Genomic DNA, 18,294 nt, shown 5'->3' with positions numbered 1-18,294 from the left:
TCAGATATTTATAATCTTGGGCCACCAGCTAATGGTATTTGCAGAACAAAATCAGTTTAGTGCATGTTTTCCATAATGGCTTTGACTGCGTGGCATCGCCAGCGGCTCTGTCTTGAATGGTGGAAGGATGGCTCTAATTTGGGCTAATGGGTGACTCAGCCGTCATCATCATGTGTCCCTCAGTGGGCTGCAGATGGCTGGTGAGCCATGGCTGCAGTGGAGCCACTGTTATACACTCACACACACACAATGCATCAAGCCAGTGACACATGCAGCCAACACTGACATTTGTAGAGGCAAATGTCGGGAGCTGGGAGGGGGCGTGGTGACGGGGGAGGCATGAGACTTGTTCAGCTATAGTTGCAGAAAACTCAGAGGACGAGGTTAATCAGTGGCCAAGCTAATCGAATCATTTGTCATCAGATTAGATTAAAGCACTGAACCTTCCCTTGGGCAGTCATCTGCGGCTGCGGCTGGGTATCAGATAGCTGTGAAACGATGATGCATAGGAAGCGCCCGCTCGCCTTTGTTCAAACTGCATTTATCGGAACATTCTTTGAGACGCAGCGCCTCATCGTAGGAAGAGGAATGCGAGGTGGTGCAGGGGGGCCAGGCCCGTGTGCCGAGTCGGTCAGGGGAAGGGTATCGTGTTGGATCTGTGACGGGCTCTGGTGCAGTGGCTAGTTTACATTCCACAGAGTCTGTTGGGCTCCACGAGCATCTGCTCTGCTTAAACATGCACAGACGTATCTGCAGCTTCCCAGAATCCTGCTTACTGTCACTTCATGTCAAATATACAGTATGCTTCCATCACCTATTGTTACAGTACCTGTGCATCCATTCATCCATGAATGCTGTAAACAAAGCCCCCTCCCTCCCGTTTCTTCCCATTCCCACACCTGAGTAACCTTGGCTGCAGCACTCATTGTGGTAGAGCTGGGGGGGGCAGTAGGTGGGAATCATTCCCATGACGGGAGTGAGCCAGTTTACAACTGTACAGAGCAGCATTAGCTTGGCTGCCCACCCCCCGCTCCATCCCTCCCCTGGGGACCCATTACCAGTGGTCAAAGATGAGCTTTCAGTGCAGCTGCAGGTCTGTGAGTGCAATCTGTCAGGGATCCACTGTAGGTCATGTGACCTGATTGCATGTGGGGTGAAAAGGTACCTAGGGGGTACGGTTTATCATTCGTGTGTGACCCACTGAACGAAGTCAGCAGCAGCTGGCTTGAACCGGGCCGCTGTAATTCGGCGGTTTAGTGTGGCCTGCAGCCCGGCTCTTGCGTTTGTTTGTGCTACTCGCGTTTCTGCTCGGAAGAGTTTGAACTTTGCAGTCGTACGTTTTTATGTTTTCAATCATCACTGTTTGTTCGCACAGAAAACCAAACTCCTGCCTCTAAATTGGATTTGAACCCTGTTGAATGGAGAAAAGCTGGAACGCTTTTTCCTGTAGTCTGGGGTTTTCAGAAGCAGTTGCTTAAACAAGAATTGCAGCATCTCGCATTACAGGTTATAATATAATATAATATAATATAATAGAATAGAATAGAATAGAATAGAATAGAATAGAATAGAATAGAATAGAACTTTACAAGAAAGCTCTAGTTGTTACTGCGGCGTTATCTGTCCACATGCTGTAAAGAGACGGTCGTCATAAAGTCCATATGAAAAGCACTGTGATAATATTTGCCTTTATGCGATGTTTGAGATAATCAACTCTAACTGCTGCATGTTTGCTGAGGATGATGAGCTTGGGAAGACATTTGTCCAGTGAGTTCGCCAGCGCAAGTGAGGTAACGTTAGTCTCATTAGCCTGTAATAGAGTTACTGCGCAAAGATGAGATATTGAGCTGACTAAATGAAATCAACAAAGCGCCTGCCAAAGCTCGGCTCACTTCAGTATGGACACGGGAATGGGGATCAATGAGAGCAGCTGTCAAACAGGTGGTTCCACTGGCCATCGATGAAGAGATTCAACGCTGGCCCCACATCGCGCCCACTATTTGAGGCGCAGAGCCTCCTCTGCTTGTTTAAAAGTCGCAGCGTGTACGTCAATGAGCCCTGCGTTCACTCCAGCCTCTCACCCATGGGTCCGATGGAGCCTCTGGGTTCAAGTCAAACCAAGTCAATGCCCCGTTTTTGTCTGTTGGTCCACCAACACAAACACACAAGGATATAAAAGGTGCATGGCGGCATCCAGCTGAGCATTAGTATACAACCACGTGCATCACTATGCGGCGATAATTCAAAGCAGTGGCATGTGACATGCTGTGTATGTAGCGTTTCTTCCATTCCGCCCCTGTAGCCCCACACTGCCTAGTTGAAAGCACCTGTATCCTAGTGTGTGTGTGTGTCTTTCTCTATGGAGACAGCACATAATGAGAAGGCAACATCACGGGTCCAGCAGGAGCCTGCGCCTCCGTGCTGCTGCTGTTACCGCAGTTACCCGTGAGGTCCTTCCCTTTGTTAGTTAAGGGAAGAGCAGCCACAGACGTCCCCGGCTTTTGCTTGTTAGCCAGCAGTAATGACTAGGCTGTGGGGAGCCAGGCAACCAGGCCAAGGCGCTGGCAGCCCGTTCCCCTCTGCTGGCCCTCAACTCACCGACAGGAAGGGGAACAGAAGCAGACACCGCAGAAGACACACTGGGAGGATCGGATCCGACAGCGTGAGGAGGGGGGAGGATATTTGTACCTCCGGAGAGGCTGAGACCAAGCTAAACTATTACCACGTGATCCAGCGAGCATCCTGCCCGGCCTGGGGATCCGACCAACGCTACACTAGCTTTATAGCATGTACCTTGTTGGTTTACGTTGTTCAGGATCTTTTATTTACGGATGTGAGTAATGTTGTGTTGAATCATTTTACCTTTTTTGTAATGGGCATTGTTGGAGAAGATGTTCCATCACAATCAAAAAATGTTCACTTTTATCTCAGGTAGAAAATAGAATAATAACAAGCCTCACCTGTAGTATTTTAGTGCATGAAACAAATTCTCTAATGTGTGTGATGTTTGAGTTCTCCAGTGATTGATTTGTTCTGTTTTGTTCAGAGGATCTTCATTTATCTTTCGTTTGCACATGAGAACAATTTTCAGAAGCTGCTTTAAAAGGCAAAGTGGCAGCAGTAACATATACAGTACTGGTTTGTCAACAGCGCATGGCCCCAGTGTGGATGGGATATATACTGTTGGTGCAGATGTTGAATGGATAATTGTGCACATTAAATTGCACGTTTACGGCCTAATAAGACAGAACTTGGAGGACTAAGGCTTTATTGTTTTGCAGAGTTGAAAAAGAAAACGTCAGGGGCCAGATTAAATACTGAAGAAGCGTTTGGTAGCTCGGTTTGCCTAGTGTGGTTAAGCTGCTGCACGAAGGCAATAGAAGTGTACCAAGATGGATAACATGAAGCATTCAAAATGTCAGCTGCTGTTGTTAATATTATCGTTATTTTACCATCTCGAGCGTCGGCCAGGGGCCAGAGTCTTCATTCCTTTTGCTGGATTGCGGATGGAGCGCAATGTTGTGTGAAGACTGATAAACAACATCTGCAGCAGTGGCAACCGGGCACTCCCTCTGTGCCTCGTTCTCCTGCCAAGTCTGCCTCGGTTCCCTCTCATCTGCTCGGGCCATCATCCCCTCATCCCCTGCGTTGCTCCCTCCACTGTTGTTGCCTTCAAGGAGACCCATCTTTCATGTGGACTGTTGACTTAGCGCAGGCCCAGCTGGTTCCGGCGGTGTGCATCGACTTGAATGGAACTGAGCTGACTGCAGTGCGAAACACAATAGGCAGTGCATTATTGATTATGTTTGTGATCTAACCTTGGTGCCGGGGAGTACCCCCAAGCCCCTCCCCTCCCTGTTCCCATGCATAATTTCTGCAGTGAAAGACTGGGGTTTTTTCCACTCTTTAATGGAAACTTGGCCAGGCTAGAAGATATTTTCAATAACTCAGGGTTTGGAATTTCAGCGCAACTCTCTCCTATTGCCCAGTGTTGGATTTTCCAGTTCTGGACCTCAGCAAATCACTTTGATAGAAATAAAGAGAGAGTCTCTAGCTCCGGTATAAATAGGTGCCATCAATTGGGAATGTCCTTCATTTGGTGCACGTCAGTCCTGGAGGGAGAAATGCATATTCAGTCTTGAACAATGAGTGTCAGTCACGCTGCTTCCACTCGACACATGACAGCTGTGTGCAGTGACTGGTTATACACCCAGAGAATAAGACCTGCAAGCGCAATTATTATAAAAGAGAGCCGAGCGTCCTGCAAAGTGGTGCCTTCCCCAGAGGAAGATTGATGGATTTCCCTGTGTCCTGATCAGGATGGTTACAATGCACAGGCAGTGTCGCACATACAGTTCACTGTGTACAGACCATTGTATGTACACGTACGGCCCTAAAGCGCAGTCACAGTAAAGAGTTGATGCCTCTGCAGGACAGAAACAGATCCTCACAAGTGGAGAGGGGGGGCTCACATGTTTTTAATGTTGTATTAAGAGACGGATGCAGCTGCCCTCAGCTGGATCACAATGTTCTGCCAGCGAAGAGCCAAGTGTTTAGTCTCTCCTTCGCAGTCAGCAGCGTTTTTAAAACTTCACGGAAGTGACACTGGACTTTTATTTGTGAGAAACGTGTGATGCGATTGCATCAGCTCGGCATTAAGTGGCTTGTGCATTGAGGGTTTTTTTTTTCTATGTGCTGTTAATGCGGTTTGAGCAACGGGCCCTGCTTCTCAGTCTCTGCTAATAGAGGTCAGCGACGACGCGCTGCCAGTATTATCTTTAATCACCTCGAGAAAACTTCCCCCTCGCGAAGGTCAGGCTGAGTTTGTCTCCTCGCTGTCCTCTGGAGGAATGCGGTATCGAACCATTTAGGGCCGAGCCTGAATGACACAAGCCGCCTGCTATGGAGAGCCGCAGAGGGAATGTTTGCACTGTAGCCTGTAATTGTCTGTTTCATTATGCTAACAACCGGCCTTGTATCCACGACGAGCGAGTCGAGGCTGAATGTAGTGGATGCGATTAGTCTCCAGTAAAACAAAATCCTGTCAGTCTGATGACAGCAACACCGCAATAAACTGTAGTTGAACCGGGTAAAGATAAATAAATCCAACGCACACTACAGCACATGGAACTAGTAAAAAACCTTTACATTAACTAACAGATGCACAAATGGGTCATATCAAGTGGAAGGAGTATCCGAGTGTGCTGAGCCGACACATCGGCAGACGCAGAGTCGAAGAGACGGGCGGGAAGTCGGAGCGAGAGCAGATGAGTACGGACCCGAAGCGGAAAACGCGACCTGACGGGCACGAGACGCTCCGTCAATAGGGCGGAAGCACGGGAGCTGCTGTGGTGCAGAACAAAGATGGAGGCGCGAGGGGAGGAAGATCTCAGCAAAGACCACGAGCAACTTCTCCTTTAATTCCACCTCCGCTAAGTAATTTCCCATCATTAAGTGAGGGTCTAAGTATTTTAACATTTTCAACAATCCTGACCCAAAGCAAAGTAATTAAATGGAAAATTTGCTCCAAGCTTAACCAAGTCTCTTCTAGGCAGGTCCCAGTGGGTTTGGGTTTAAATGTCAAGCTCTTACAAAAATCTGCAAAAGATGAGGAGGAGGAAATTTGAGTTAGGAGCAACCGGACGAGCAGGATGGAGCCCTCGGCAGTGGAGCCGCGAGGCCGGAGCCCATCTCAGCTCGTGAATTATTAACGTGGAAGTCGGCTTCAACGCTTCTGCGCGTTGAAGACTGAGACGGACCAGGACCAGAACCAGGACCAGGCTGTCGAGAGGGGGCGTCTTCTTCTGTGGTGGTGTCCGAACAGCTGCTTCCTCATTCAGTGAGATTGGGGGACGAGTCAAAGTCTGGCGCAGGCGAAGCCTCCTTGTGCTTCCCGGGACTTGTCGCTCACATTCCCCAGACGTTTCTTCGCTCGTCGGGCGAAAATGTTTTGCTTTTCGAAGCCCGAGGAGACGATAAATAAACGTGTCACTCATTATTGCCGCAGTGTGAGGAGTTTAAGGTCATGGAGGGGAAGGAGCGGAGGTTTGAAGGCAAGACACTGGAGGTAATCTAGCAGAGAGAGGCTGTGTCTTTGTATTAGTCAGGACTCGAGGGCCTCGGGGACGCTGCTCCTCTCCTCCACTCATTCTGGCTCTGGTTTCGCTCCATGTTTCCTTTAGCAGCATCATCCAGAATGTGGGAATCGCTTCTGCGTTGACTCGACTTGCCCCCCGATCAGCTGAGTCTTCCTCGGTGAGCTGGCGTCACACTCCGTCCCTCTCGTTCGGTTTCCTTTTGTTTTGCTGCCCGGTCGTCATGTTCCACCTGGCCGTGTGTCGGCCATGTTGGCTGAGGGTGAACCAGGACGTGCTCTCTCTCCTCTCTGTCTTTTCATCCAGCGCTTACTGTCGACTGCAGCGACATTACACAGAGATGTAATCACAATGTGAGCCTGACCGCTTCCAAGTCTTGTTTCAAAGGTCTGATTGTAATATTCACTGGATCCAGGCGTATCATATTATGCGTCACCACATATTCACATGATAAAAATCGCACAGTTTAGCCCAGTGTAACAGTAGCTCCTCTCTCTCCTCCTCGGTTTCTTCCCGTCACTCTCCCTTCTCTCTCGCGTGTTCAGTCACTCATCAGGTCACCGCAAAGCGACTGAACGAAGGCTGGGGTCACCATGAACGTCCCCCCCCACACCGCCCCCCACTGAGCCCACCTCTCCAGCTCATCCCTGTCGCCGTGGGGCCTGAAAGGTCAGCTGTCATCGAGACTCATTACGAGGAACAGAAACTGGACCAGACAGGAAGAGTGTGTGTGGGTGTGCATGTGCGTGTGCTTGTTTGTGATACGACTGAAGGTGGATGATTCAGGCTGCACACGCTCTAGACTCTGTCAAAGCCTTTCTCTCACACACACACACACACACACACACACACACACACACACACACACACACACACACACACACAGACTGTGACTCCTAATGTTTGTTCTGCTTTCTGTGATTCTTGATCCAGGCAGAGCCAGTTCATCACCCTCACTGACACAGATTTACTACTGTGTCCTTGCCCACGTCTGAGCTCCTGAGATCCACCTTCGCTCGCTGGCAGCCAGATTGTGTCAGGCATGTGGCGCCTCCGCCCACCACCACGTTTTTTTTATTCAGAGCCATAAAACAAGCAGCATGATCTATGTTTTTTACTGCTAATCGCGTGTCCCTTCGTCCTAATTAAGCTGGTTTGCCCAAACCGGAAGCTCAACGGGACACGCACCTTCCACTGCACCACGTCACGAAGGGTGTGTGTGCGTGTGCGTGTGTGTGTGTCACGCAGCCCACGCGCACGTGTATCCCGCTGTCAGCGAATTCTTCAGAGAGATAACCTTGAAGGAAAGGCTGTGTGCTCAGCTCTGATACTGAATACCAAGCTGAGGCAGGCTCAGCGTCTGCGTGGCTGGAGCTTCAGGGAGACCTTTAGCCACTTCTGCAGCACTTAATCCCAGGGTTGCCGTGAGGTGAGGTGGGCTGGAGTGGAGGCACTGCTCAGATCGCTGATGCTCGACTCCGGAATCGCTTCCCTCTGTAAATTCACATACTGTATTTGGATCTGATAATTCCCTAAATTCCCACACACGGCTCTAGGATGCATCCTGATTGGCTGCGTGTCAGCGTTGGGCTTTGTTGCTGTTGCTCTCAGCCAGTGGCCTCTACCTCTACTCCCCCAGTCCGCCTTCCTCCCCTTCCTCACGCTGCACTTTCTCCCTGCCATTTAGCCCAAGTTAATGGACTCCTGCGCATTCAGCTTAGCAATGTTGTGAAATAAACAGCAGCTCATGAAATATTCACCGCGCCTCTTCTGCATGTGTGTGTGTGTTCAGTGAGCCGTGCCGGATGACACATCCACTTACAGCCACACACACGCGCGTATAAAACACCGGGGCGCCCCTGAAAGGTGAGGGTGTCTCCACATCTCGGCTCTGAGCCAACAGAGAGGCAAACGGGGGTGAGTCAGACGTTTGCTGATATTCACATTGATAAAATAAAAATAAAAAAAAACGGAATCCTGGAGTCACTTTACATTTAATCTGAATGTGTTTGCTTCCCGTGGCGGAAAACATTTTGGGTTACAATCCTAAGATCCTTCCTGAAACGTGTGTGTTGTTTTCCCCTGTTGCTGCTGAAACAAGGCCAGGACACGTTCATCTATTTATAAACGCCACATCCCGATTTCTCTTTTCCGTCTTTGTCGGATTTGTCACTAAGTATCTTTGCTCGTTTTTGAACTGTGTCAACCCCGTGCTCTGATCAGTTGTGTGATGCATTCATAGAACTTGGAGCAGAAGCCGGCAGTTCTCTGGATTCAACCTGGAATATAGGCAGACACACGGCTCAGAGGCCATTTGTAGCCGATTCATTGGAGCATCGCTGGGCAAATAATAGTTGAAGTAAACTGCAGCTGGACTTGGAGTGTGCTGCCTGTACTCTGGTGCAGACACCTCTAAGGTCTGCCTACGGTGGACTCACAGGTGCATAAGGCGAAGATATGTCAGTGGAGAAGTGCTAGAAGGGAAAAATTCAAAATTCATTTCAACATCTTTAAACGAGTCAGCACAAATACGGTAAAGTTTTTTTCTTCCTTCCAACATTTGCATTGTTTCAGGTTTATTTATGCTATAGGTGACTTTCCCGTCCTGTTGTTCCACATCTGGAGTGCTTGTGTTGCTGTACGTCCCTAGATGAGCCTCATGCATAATTCAGCGGGGCCCGGCATCATGGCGCTCGGTGCCTGGAGACCAGAGCCCACTGACAGATGACCTCCGCAGTGGCCTGAGTCACGCTGAAGCTTCAGCAGCTACAAACAGCTCCTCTCCACTGACCCCCTCGGGGCGTCTGCCCGGGGGGGGGGGGTGCATTATGTGACAGCCCTGACAGTCCAGCCCCGCAGCGCCACATGTGCTACACCTGCCGTCCCCTCAGCTGCTGTGACAGCGAGGTGAGGGGCGACGTGGGAGGAGCAGGACTGCATGGTGAACGGGAAGCCGCAGCTCAGGGTCTGAAAGCTTGTTGTTTCCCTATGAGGCTGAGGGCGAAGGCAAAAAAACCCAGCAGTCAGCAAATCTGTCACAAAGTCGGACTTGGAAATGATTGTGCCACACTGAGCTTCCTTTATTTATTTATCTAACTAGCATTATTATAATTTCCATTATTTATGTCGCCAGTTGTTTACGTTGACTTGAGGGTAGATGTGACCCGGTGCTCGGCTGCATATTTCACTTCATGATCTTCATCAGTGGCACAAACTGCAGTGCAGGTTGTTTTTTAATCTGAGCGCATTCTGCTGACACAGGGCCCCACGGACGTCTCGTCATTCCCCGCGTTATAAAGCGGCCGCTTTACATCCGACGCGTTTCTTTTCCCGTCTCCTTCGCCACTTCGCCGCAGCCAAGGCTGAGCTTAAAGGCTCGCTGAAAAGCCGTCGTACAGTAAAACCTTCCTCACTCATTCTCTGAAGCAGTTGAAAGGATTTGATAACAGCTTTAATGCGCGTTAATAAAGACGACTTTAATTATGAAACTGAATTAACCATCAGTCCTTCAGGCTTTACACCTTCTGAGCTGGAGCACAACTCTAAATACTACACTTCCCATAATGCAGCCAAACATCTTTATGGGACTTTCTCTTCCATTTATTTCCCATTCCCATGTCTATAACACTGCAGGCCTTTCAGATATTGGACTTTTGTTTTATGACTGAAGATAAATCTGACAGGATCGCGGTTGTTTTCTCAGACTTTTCACAGATCCCTGCAGAGCTGGAGGACAGCGCACGGCTGCTTTCATTAGGAGATTCCACTGATTCAAATCGTCGTAGTTGCTGTGCATAAATTTCTCTCTCGGCCTCCTGTTCTCACGTCTATCAGGTCGTCCGGGTGCAGGGAGGAATAATGACGCGTTTTAACTTAAAAGCAGGACAACGCGCTCCGCGCCTGTTAGCACAGTCCCCCCTCCTGCATCAGCTGCTGGAGCGCTCCCCTCGCGCCTCCTGTTTTCCATAATAAAACACAGCTCAGCACATCCTGGTGCTGCATGCGTAACGAGGAGCCACCCTCGCGTGGGCCCAGGTGAGTCACCACCAGGAGGGAACGCCTGCACACAGCGTTCAGCCAGAAAGGACTGTTTCAGTGGTTTCTGTGTTGTCTGTGATTGCGTGCGGCCTCTGTGGTTTTCCGCCGCGGCACCGTTTATGGCCTCCATCTCCACTGCTGCCACGATAAACACGGAGTGCTACCGTTAACCCACTTCTGCGCCGCCAGGCGAAGCCCAGCAGGGAGCCAGAGACGCCGGGATGTGTCAGTCAGCCGCACCCTCCCGCCTCCGCTGGCACACACTCGAGCGCACACACACCTGCCAGGCTCCATCCCGTCACGCGACTCGTTCCTCTCGCGTGGCGGAGCGTTGTTGGGGGGAGTCGACGGCGAAGGTCGCTTCCTAAATGTGGCACGCATCCGTCTCTTTCTCCCCCGCTGCTTTGGGATTAGGGGGAAGTGATGATCCAGGGATTTTTCGCTCCCCCTGCTCAGTTGAGCTCAACGTTTCACCTTGACGATGTCGTATTCTGTCACAGCGGCTGGTGATGGAGACGAAAAGAACACAGCCTTTATCTGCTGGGTTTAAGGAGAACATGTTGGAAGTGTGTCGCGTTCGCGTCTGGTTGTCAGTGCTCAGTTAATGAAATGGAAGGTGTGTGCGTGTTTGTGTGTGTAGGACGCTGAACATCCCCCGTCCTGCCTCGACAGCAATGCAGAGAAGCTCGGGGACTGCACATCACAATGAAAATGCAAATTGCAGTGTCATGCTGATCAATCCTGCAGGCTGCTGAGACAGGGTTATGTCAGCAGCATCTTGGTGTCGGCCTTATTTAATGCTCTGCCTCCACGGCGCTGTAGGAGGTGTGTCGCATGCACGCAGGTATTTGACGAGCCAGTCTGACCTTTCGGGGGCTTTTACATTCGCTCCTCCCTCAGGATCCGAATATTTGCAAGACAAAACTTTGTTGGACTAACTCGCTCCTGTTTCCTCTTTGCAGGATGCATCTCTAACAGAGTCCCGTGGGAGTGGAAGGAAGCAGAGAGACAGTTCGGACGACACCTTGAGCATAGCAGGCCTCTGAGCACCAACGCCATGCTTTAGCACGCACGCAGGAGGTCAGCTTGGTTCCCGGAGAAAGAGCCGCTTTCCCTCCCCGAGTCCCAAACGCTCGCATCCCCTGCACCACCCGTGATCCACCGCCCCTGCCGAGATGCCAGTGCCACGGCTGCCACTGCGCTGCTTGTAGTGACGGGGCACAGAGTGCGGGCGCTCATCCGGCGGGCAGGCCGGCGGCTCGGCGGGGGGTAAAGGCACAGCGAGCGGCGTCTCCGGGCGGGAGTGCTGGCGCCATGCGGCCCTGGGCGGGTTCGTGGCGCTGGATCACCCTGGTGCTGCTGGCCTGGGGCACCCTCCTCTTCTACATCGGCGGCCACCTGGTGAGGGACAGCGAGCACCCAGAGAGGTCCAGCCGAGAGCTCTCCAAGATCCTGGCCAAGCTGGAGCGGCTGAAGCAGCAGAATGAAGACCTGCGGCGCATGGCTGAGTCACTCAGGTAACAACGGGCCAGACCTTCTTTCAGTTCAATTCCAACAATACAGTAAGTGTGTGTAAAAAAACTCCTATCAGTATATTTCCAGTCAAACGCTACAGTGCATTGTTCCAAGGTTGGGCAGAAAAGGCATATCTTAATTACAGCTTCGAGCTCACTCGTCGTCTAATCAATGTAATTTGACAAACACCAGAATTTAGCGGCGCGATGATTGTTCCTTAAGTTATTATGAAATTTCAATTAGCATCTGAATAAAGCGGCGTCTCGTCTCCGGAGCGCGTACAGTGAGACGAGCGGCGCCGCGGCGCTTCATCAAAAGCCGATCAGCGCCGCGTGCCGCAGACAGACAGATGGACCGACACACACTTGACCAGATTTTATTGTTTTATTTTGGCGGAGAGCGGCACGTTGTACGAGCCCATTAACCGCTCGGCATGTTTCACACATTCCGGTTGTGTGTGATAGAGAGACAGATGGTCGTGTCCTTATCTCTGCGCTGAGCTTATTCACGGGTGCGTGCGTGTGCGTGCGTGTGCGTGCGTGCGTGTGCGTGCGTGCGTGTGCGTGCGTGTGCGTGCGTGTGTGTGCGTGCGTGCGTGTCTGCGCCTGCGTGCGTGTGCGTGCAGGGGGTTCTGGTGTGCGACCCGTCACCACGGAGCCATCGCTGCTCCTCTGTGATGCCCGGATTCACTTTGATGCTCAGCCCCCGTCATAAAAACACTGATGCATATGCATCTTCAGACAGACAGCGCTGATTAAACCCCCTCGCTTTTGTCATTATGTAAAATTGGCTCGGGAACAAAGGTGCAATTCACGGCGTAAGGAAACAAGTGCAGCTTTCAGGCGACCAGCGTCCAGATGGGGCCGACACACTGCACGCTTGTTGCTGGTTGCTGGGTATGGAGGTGGGTTGTTGATCCGGGCCCGTGGCTCCACAGTCGCTTACTGGGGCGTCGCCTGGAGCCGGTCGGAGCTCCAGCATCCGGGAGCAGGACAGGTGGAGCTTCGCCGCCCGGGGGACGACCTCACCGCCGCCTCCTCCTGTACTGTCTCATCTTTACATTAGCCCTAATGGGCTCAGAGAGGCTGTAAGTGAGCTGCCCATCACCCCCCCCCCCCCCCCCTCTCGCCTCCTCATCCTGTTCCTCGTTTCGCTCCTTCAGCTCCTTCCTCCTTCGCCCTGCCACCAAACTGCTGACAGAGGCGTGGCGCCGAGCCAGAACTCTGGCCGCCACTTGCCACAGACTGACTGACTATGTAACAGCTCACTCCCGCAGCTCGCCGATGAGCCAGCCACAGACGTGCCCAGCTCCATTCTCGTCCCTGTTCCGCAGATTCGGGCAAAAGAACACGGACCTCCCCGTGTTGCATGCAAGAGAAGAGACAGTTCAGTTCTTTGTAGACATCCTGCTGACAAAAGATAATAGAAGGTTCCATCCAAAGCACCTAACCTTCACATTAGCGCATTCATTTTTTATGAGTGGCTTCTAAGAGATTTAAAGCCATAAAACTGACATTATTACACGTTTGTGGTGAGTTATTACACCGTAGAAACCCTCAGCATCAGGACTGATTTATGGCTCAGAGTAGGCTTTAACTTGGTTAGTGCCATCACACCTCCACAGCACTAAATGAACGTGTAACGGCTTATTGTGCAGCGCTGCGCATTCATTATCTACATGAAGGGCTCTTGTTTACATTGTCGTCTTCGCTTTGCGCTGCATAAAGTCGTGACACGGTTTGTAGACGAGTGTCTTGTTTATAAATAAATTTGTGCAGGATATCGATGATATTTCCCCTTACTATTAAAATGATCTGTGGGGTCTTAATGAGTCTGTCAATCAGAGGCTTAAGTCTGTGTCACCTGGCTGGTCGACAGATTGGGCCCAGTGGTTCTGTCAGGCGGCGGCGATCACCCGGCCGCGTTAATGAGAGGTGAGCGCGTGGTCACGCGTGGCTCCGCCCCCTCCGCGGCCGTCGCTCGCCCCGAGCGCGACGCCGCGCCTCCTGCAGAGACGGATGACACGCGCCGGCACCGAGGGGCGAGAGCGACAGCCGGGCTGAGCGATGAGGACCCCATCGATCCCCTGCAGGCACGCCAGCAGAGTGATGGGGGGGGGGTAGCGTGATGGATGGCACCGAGAAAGCAGCGAGGAGAGACGGGGAAGAGAAGTCAGCGCTGATCTGCTTGATACAGTAAATAATTTCAGCCTGGCTCAGTGTTGTTGTACAGTAACATCGGGACCCAGATGATGGAACACAGTGAAGCTCCATTTCCTTTGACTGATGAAACAATTTCAGATGTAGAATAATGTCCACGTATGGCTCCGTGCGCTCAGATACAGGGTGGATAAATAAAACAAGGGCTTTCCATGCTTCGGTGGAATTGTCTTTTAATGATGCACACGTCTGACCTCAATTACTCTTCTGTGTGCTTTATAATTCGCTTTGCAGCAGCATTAGCTTATCTACACGTAGCCCCTTTTGCATATGATATCACTGGCTCGTATTCAAAGTCTAGTAAAAAAATAGACGTTTTAGGGTGGAGGGGGCAAAAAGGGGGAGGGTTCATTCTTCTCTGTACCCGCTGTTCCACTGGCTCCAACCAGCTCTGACTGTTCTGAGGACTTGGTTACCGGGTCCTGAACCTCACCTGATTGTGCTGGTGGGGCCCGCCCCCACTTTGAACCCACCGGGCCGCTCCCCCTCCCACCCCACTTTCCCGCGAGTCGGTGTTTTTCCTGGTTGGCTGCTGCTCCTGCACCGTTTGATTAAGAGGCGGTGGAAGCCAGCTGCCTCGTCTCCGTCAGGGATCATTTGTGTGTTCGCGTCTGATGTTTGCCTCCTTCCTCTGTGTGTGTGTGTGGGGGGGGCTTTTTTTTATATCTGCATACTTCTTCGGGGATGTGTTTTGTCTACAGCAGCGCCGTGTCTCAACAGTTTCTGTCTCTTTGGAGCATGCTAGCTAACCTCTGTAGCACGTCTCTACTCATTAGCCTGTGCTGCTCTGGCCTATTTCTTCTGCCTGGTTCAAGGAGATATTGTGTTGCATTGTGTTACAGTTTCAGCAGCTCCTAAGACCCCGGGGAAATGATGTCATGGGGAGAAACGGGTCTCTTTCCTGTACAGTGGTGTGACTAGTAGGTTAAGGTTCAGCCTCTGGGAGACGAATCGGAATGATGTTTGAACAGACTTATCTGTGAGATTGGATGCTGGAGTTCATACAAAGGAAGGAAATGCACCTGGGTCTTGTTTCAAAAGAACTGTGCCAGACGGCAGGAACGAGCGTGTCGCGGATTTCACAGAACAGAGGATTTCGTGCAGGCGCGCGGCAGGAATATCTGCGGTACCACAGCGGGGTCTGAGGCGTCGCCGCGGCGTGGTTACATAATATAGGTTAAAACAGCGCCTCTTTTTCTCCTCGGTTATTTCCACGGCTTTGATGCACAGCGCTCGGTTAGTGCTCAGTGAAGTGGGAGGCCGGGGCTGCCCAGGGACCAGGGCTGCTGCAACTTTAAAAGTCTCATCTTTATGCCTGGCAGCGACTGATGTTCCTCACTCAGGGAGCAAATTGGGTTTGCATGCCTTGATGGCTCGTTAACATGGCCTTTGCAGCGCTCCACCAATGCCCCCGTGCATTCCGGCATATTCCATTTTTAATAGTTTCATGTAGAAGAATAGATTTGGCGCTGATTCTCCTTTCTTCGTGGCTGCTTCGAACTCGGCCGCTCTCATTACGCGCCTACAGCGGCTCATCACCGCCGGCACGTGGAAATGTGCAGCTCGTATCGCTAAATCACACAGTGCCTGCACTTAATGCACGACACATCGCTGCATTAAGGTGAAGCGTGTTAAGTGCCCGGTAAAGCTGCTCCAACCTAAGTGAGGGCGAGGCCGGTAATTCTCGGATTCATCAACAACAAACACAGAAACCACAGGAACCAGAATAAAGTGACTGAAAGGGAAAGTAGTCAGAGGGAATTTCCTCTGTGGCCACTGATAAATAGCCATAGTCCAGTGTTATTATTGCGTTTAATGAACTTACCACACTTCCATGCTTTCATGTGGTGTGTTTTTAATTGGGAGCTTAATTTTATGAGTATGTTATGACCCAGGCTGCATCACATTTGTATCCATTAAGAGTTAAACTGGGAGCCATGCGGGCCCTGCATTAGAAACCAGCTCTAAACGTACAACTCGCACAGTTATTGACCAAAGGAGAATAGTCTTCGCTTTTTAATGGGGCACATTTCAGCGAAACAAATCATTGAGTGTGTCTGTCCCAGCAGATAAAGGAGCAGCTGTCACATGGCTTAAATGGTTTACTTTTTATTTACACTGCCAACAGATCGTACTGTGCGTAGAGCAGGATAAGGTCGTTCGAAATAAACATATCCTCTAAATAATGTGCTGGACATCTGTACTGTTCGGACCCCTCACATCCTCTCTTTGTGTCTTGCTCCTTCAGGATACCCGAGGGTCAGGCGGACGCAGGGTCTCTGGCTGCGGGGAGACTGCGCTCCCTGGAGGACCAGCTCACCCGCGCCAAGCAGAAGATCCACAGCTTCCAGAAACTCACAGGAGACGGTTAGTACGCGGTTGCGGGAAAGGATTTGGCACCGAGCTTGGAAATATGAAAGGATTGATTTAGAAGGTGTGGGGTTGACTATATATGGACAGGAGGCCAGTGTTGTGAGCTCGCCTGCAGCGGCTAAGCAGCTCAGCGGTGATGGCGGACACGCAGGGTTACGCGTGTATTTGCCGCTGAAAGCTGTGGTCACGGGGGCCACGAAAGCTGTTAGGTGAGTGGGGAAATGTGTGAATGAAGGAGTCGCGGTGTGAGTGTCCCACACGAGAGAAAGAGAGAGAGGAGGAAAGAAGACAAAGGCAGAAAATAAAGGAGGATGTGAGCGTGGAGGGCAGCACAGGGTCACTCTTTCCATCTCGCCGCAGGGGAAGAAAAGCTAAAAATACCCTGGAGCGTCTTTTTTCCACCGAGGGAGGAGTGAAAGGAGTGTGGAGATACTGTAGGAAGGTTGACGGAACCGCTCCACCAGCACCTCCTTATCCTCCTTATCCTCCTTCTTGAGCCCCCCCCCCCCCATAGAAACGAGAGCAGCTGTGTTCTCCATGTGAGCTACGCCATATTGTTTGGCGCGTATGGGGGTGTAGAGTTGCTTCCTGTTGTTAGAACTGCCAGGAAAACACACGAGAGAGAGCCAAGCATGAGAAGCATTGACCAAGTTCTGCTTATTGAGGTCAGAGCAGCACCCTGGGATAAAGCATGAATAAGGGAATTGAAGCAGTTCTATCAAAACCTGAACGCACGGCGAGTTTGCTGCTTACGCTCACTCACATTCCTGATGTCCCCTTGGCATCTTATCTTCCATTGTTCCCTGAAGCGATATGTCCAAGATGTTAACACCACCTATTCTCTCTCTCTCTCTCTCTCGCCCGCCCTCTCTCCTCAGGCCCCGGGCCCACTCAGGAGGAGCTACGGAGGAGGGTGGAGAACGGCGTCAAGGAGTTCTGGTACTTCGTTCGCAGCGAGGTGAAGAAGTTGACCAACGTTGACCCCGGCGAGAGGCAGAAATACGCGGACGCACTCCTGCAGGATCTGGGACACCAGGAACGGTGGGTAAATATTAACTCGGACGCCTCGAAGGAGGTGGAAAGTGGAAAAACAGCCTCACTGGGAACGGTAAATACGCTGAGTCAGCCCTCCTATAAAAGAGGTTGTATCCTGGTGTTGACCTGGACTTGAAAGCACCACCTGCAGTAGTTACTGCTAAACGAAGGGCAAAGGTTGCAGACACGCCCTCGGTTTATAAGACGGTCGAGTTCACGCAGCTGAATGAAGAGCGGCCTGGTGTCGCTCAGCCAAGTGGCTCATTGTAATCCCTCCGAAGTAGCTTACTGGACCCGTTGTCTTAGTCACTTCTGCCTAAGCAGCTTTCCAGAGAGCAATTCTTCATCCCAGACGCATAAGCAATGATGTGCACACACACATATCCACACATATACAGGAGTTCCACGTGCATTTATGCTCTAAATTTCTTAATACCCAGGATTTATTGTATGTGCTGCGGTCGACTTGGGGCCAGAGGCAGAAAGAGCAATCAAGCGTTTGATTCAAATCAATGCCTGACATTGGGTGACAAGCTCTGACGTTGACCTGGGACCTTGTAATGGCTCATCTGTGGATGCGGCATCAGACAACATATGTTCATACGCACACAAAGTGATGCATCGCCTCTAGATACGCATAAACCACACACACAGATCATTACAGCGCTATTTGTCGGTTCTTTGGGCCGCACTGCTGCCAGGTCTGCGTTTCCTTCCATCGCAGGTTGGAGTTGGTCTCCCAGGAGCGGAGTTTGATATCCATCACAGCTGTGCTTCCAGATTTAGATTTAAGCTGTCTTAGTTGCGGAGAACGGCGCCGTAATCACGGCGCTGCACTCTTCACATGGACGCTGAGAATCTTTCCTGGTTTTATTGAACATCTAACCATTAGAAGTGCTAATGGAAAAAGCAATCCAACCCTTGGAGTTAATAACGGGCTGAGCCTCCTTTGGCAGTAATAACCTAAAACAAGGGCTTCTCGTACTGTACCTGCACATCAGGCCTGAGCAATAACCACC

The 18,294-nt window shown here is 51.1% G+C and overlaps 1 protein-coding gene across 2 annotated transcripts in view; it reads left to right on the top strand.

The window, feature by feature from the left end:
* Positions 1 to 18,294, top strand: part of fut8b (fucosyltransferase 8b (alpha (1,6) fucosyltransferase)) — a 49,140-nt gene that overhangs the window by 17,536 nt on the left and 13,310 nt on the right. For both annotated transcript variants that reach the window (XM_029141689.3, XM_055506545.1), the window contains exons 2-4: positions 11,096 to 11,650; positions 16,116 to 16,234; positions 17,119 to 17,281. In XM_029141689.3, coding sequence (XP_028997522.1) covers positions 11,448 to 11,650; positions 16,116 to 16,234; positions 17,119 to 17,281 — 485 coding nt within the window. In that variant the 5' untranslated portion in view covers positions 11,096 to 11,447. The remainder of the gene's footprint in view (positions 1 to 11,095; positions 11,651 to 16,115; positions 16,235 to 17,118; positions 17,282 to 18,294) is intronic.

This window comes from Betta splendens, chromosome 24 (genome assembly GCF_900634795.4).
Source record: "Betta splendens chromosome 24, fBetSpl5.4, whole genome shotgun sequence".
In the NCBI taxonomy this organism is placed as follows: Eukaryota; Metazoa; Chordata; class Actinopteri; order Anabantiformes; family Osphronemidae; genus Betta; species Betta splendens.
Note: the sequence above shows the minus strand (reverse complement) of the source record. Positions and strands in the feature narration are given on the sequence as shown.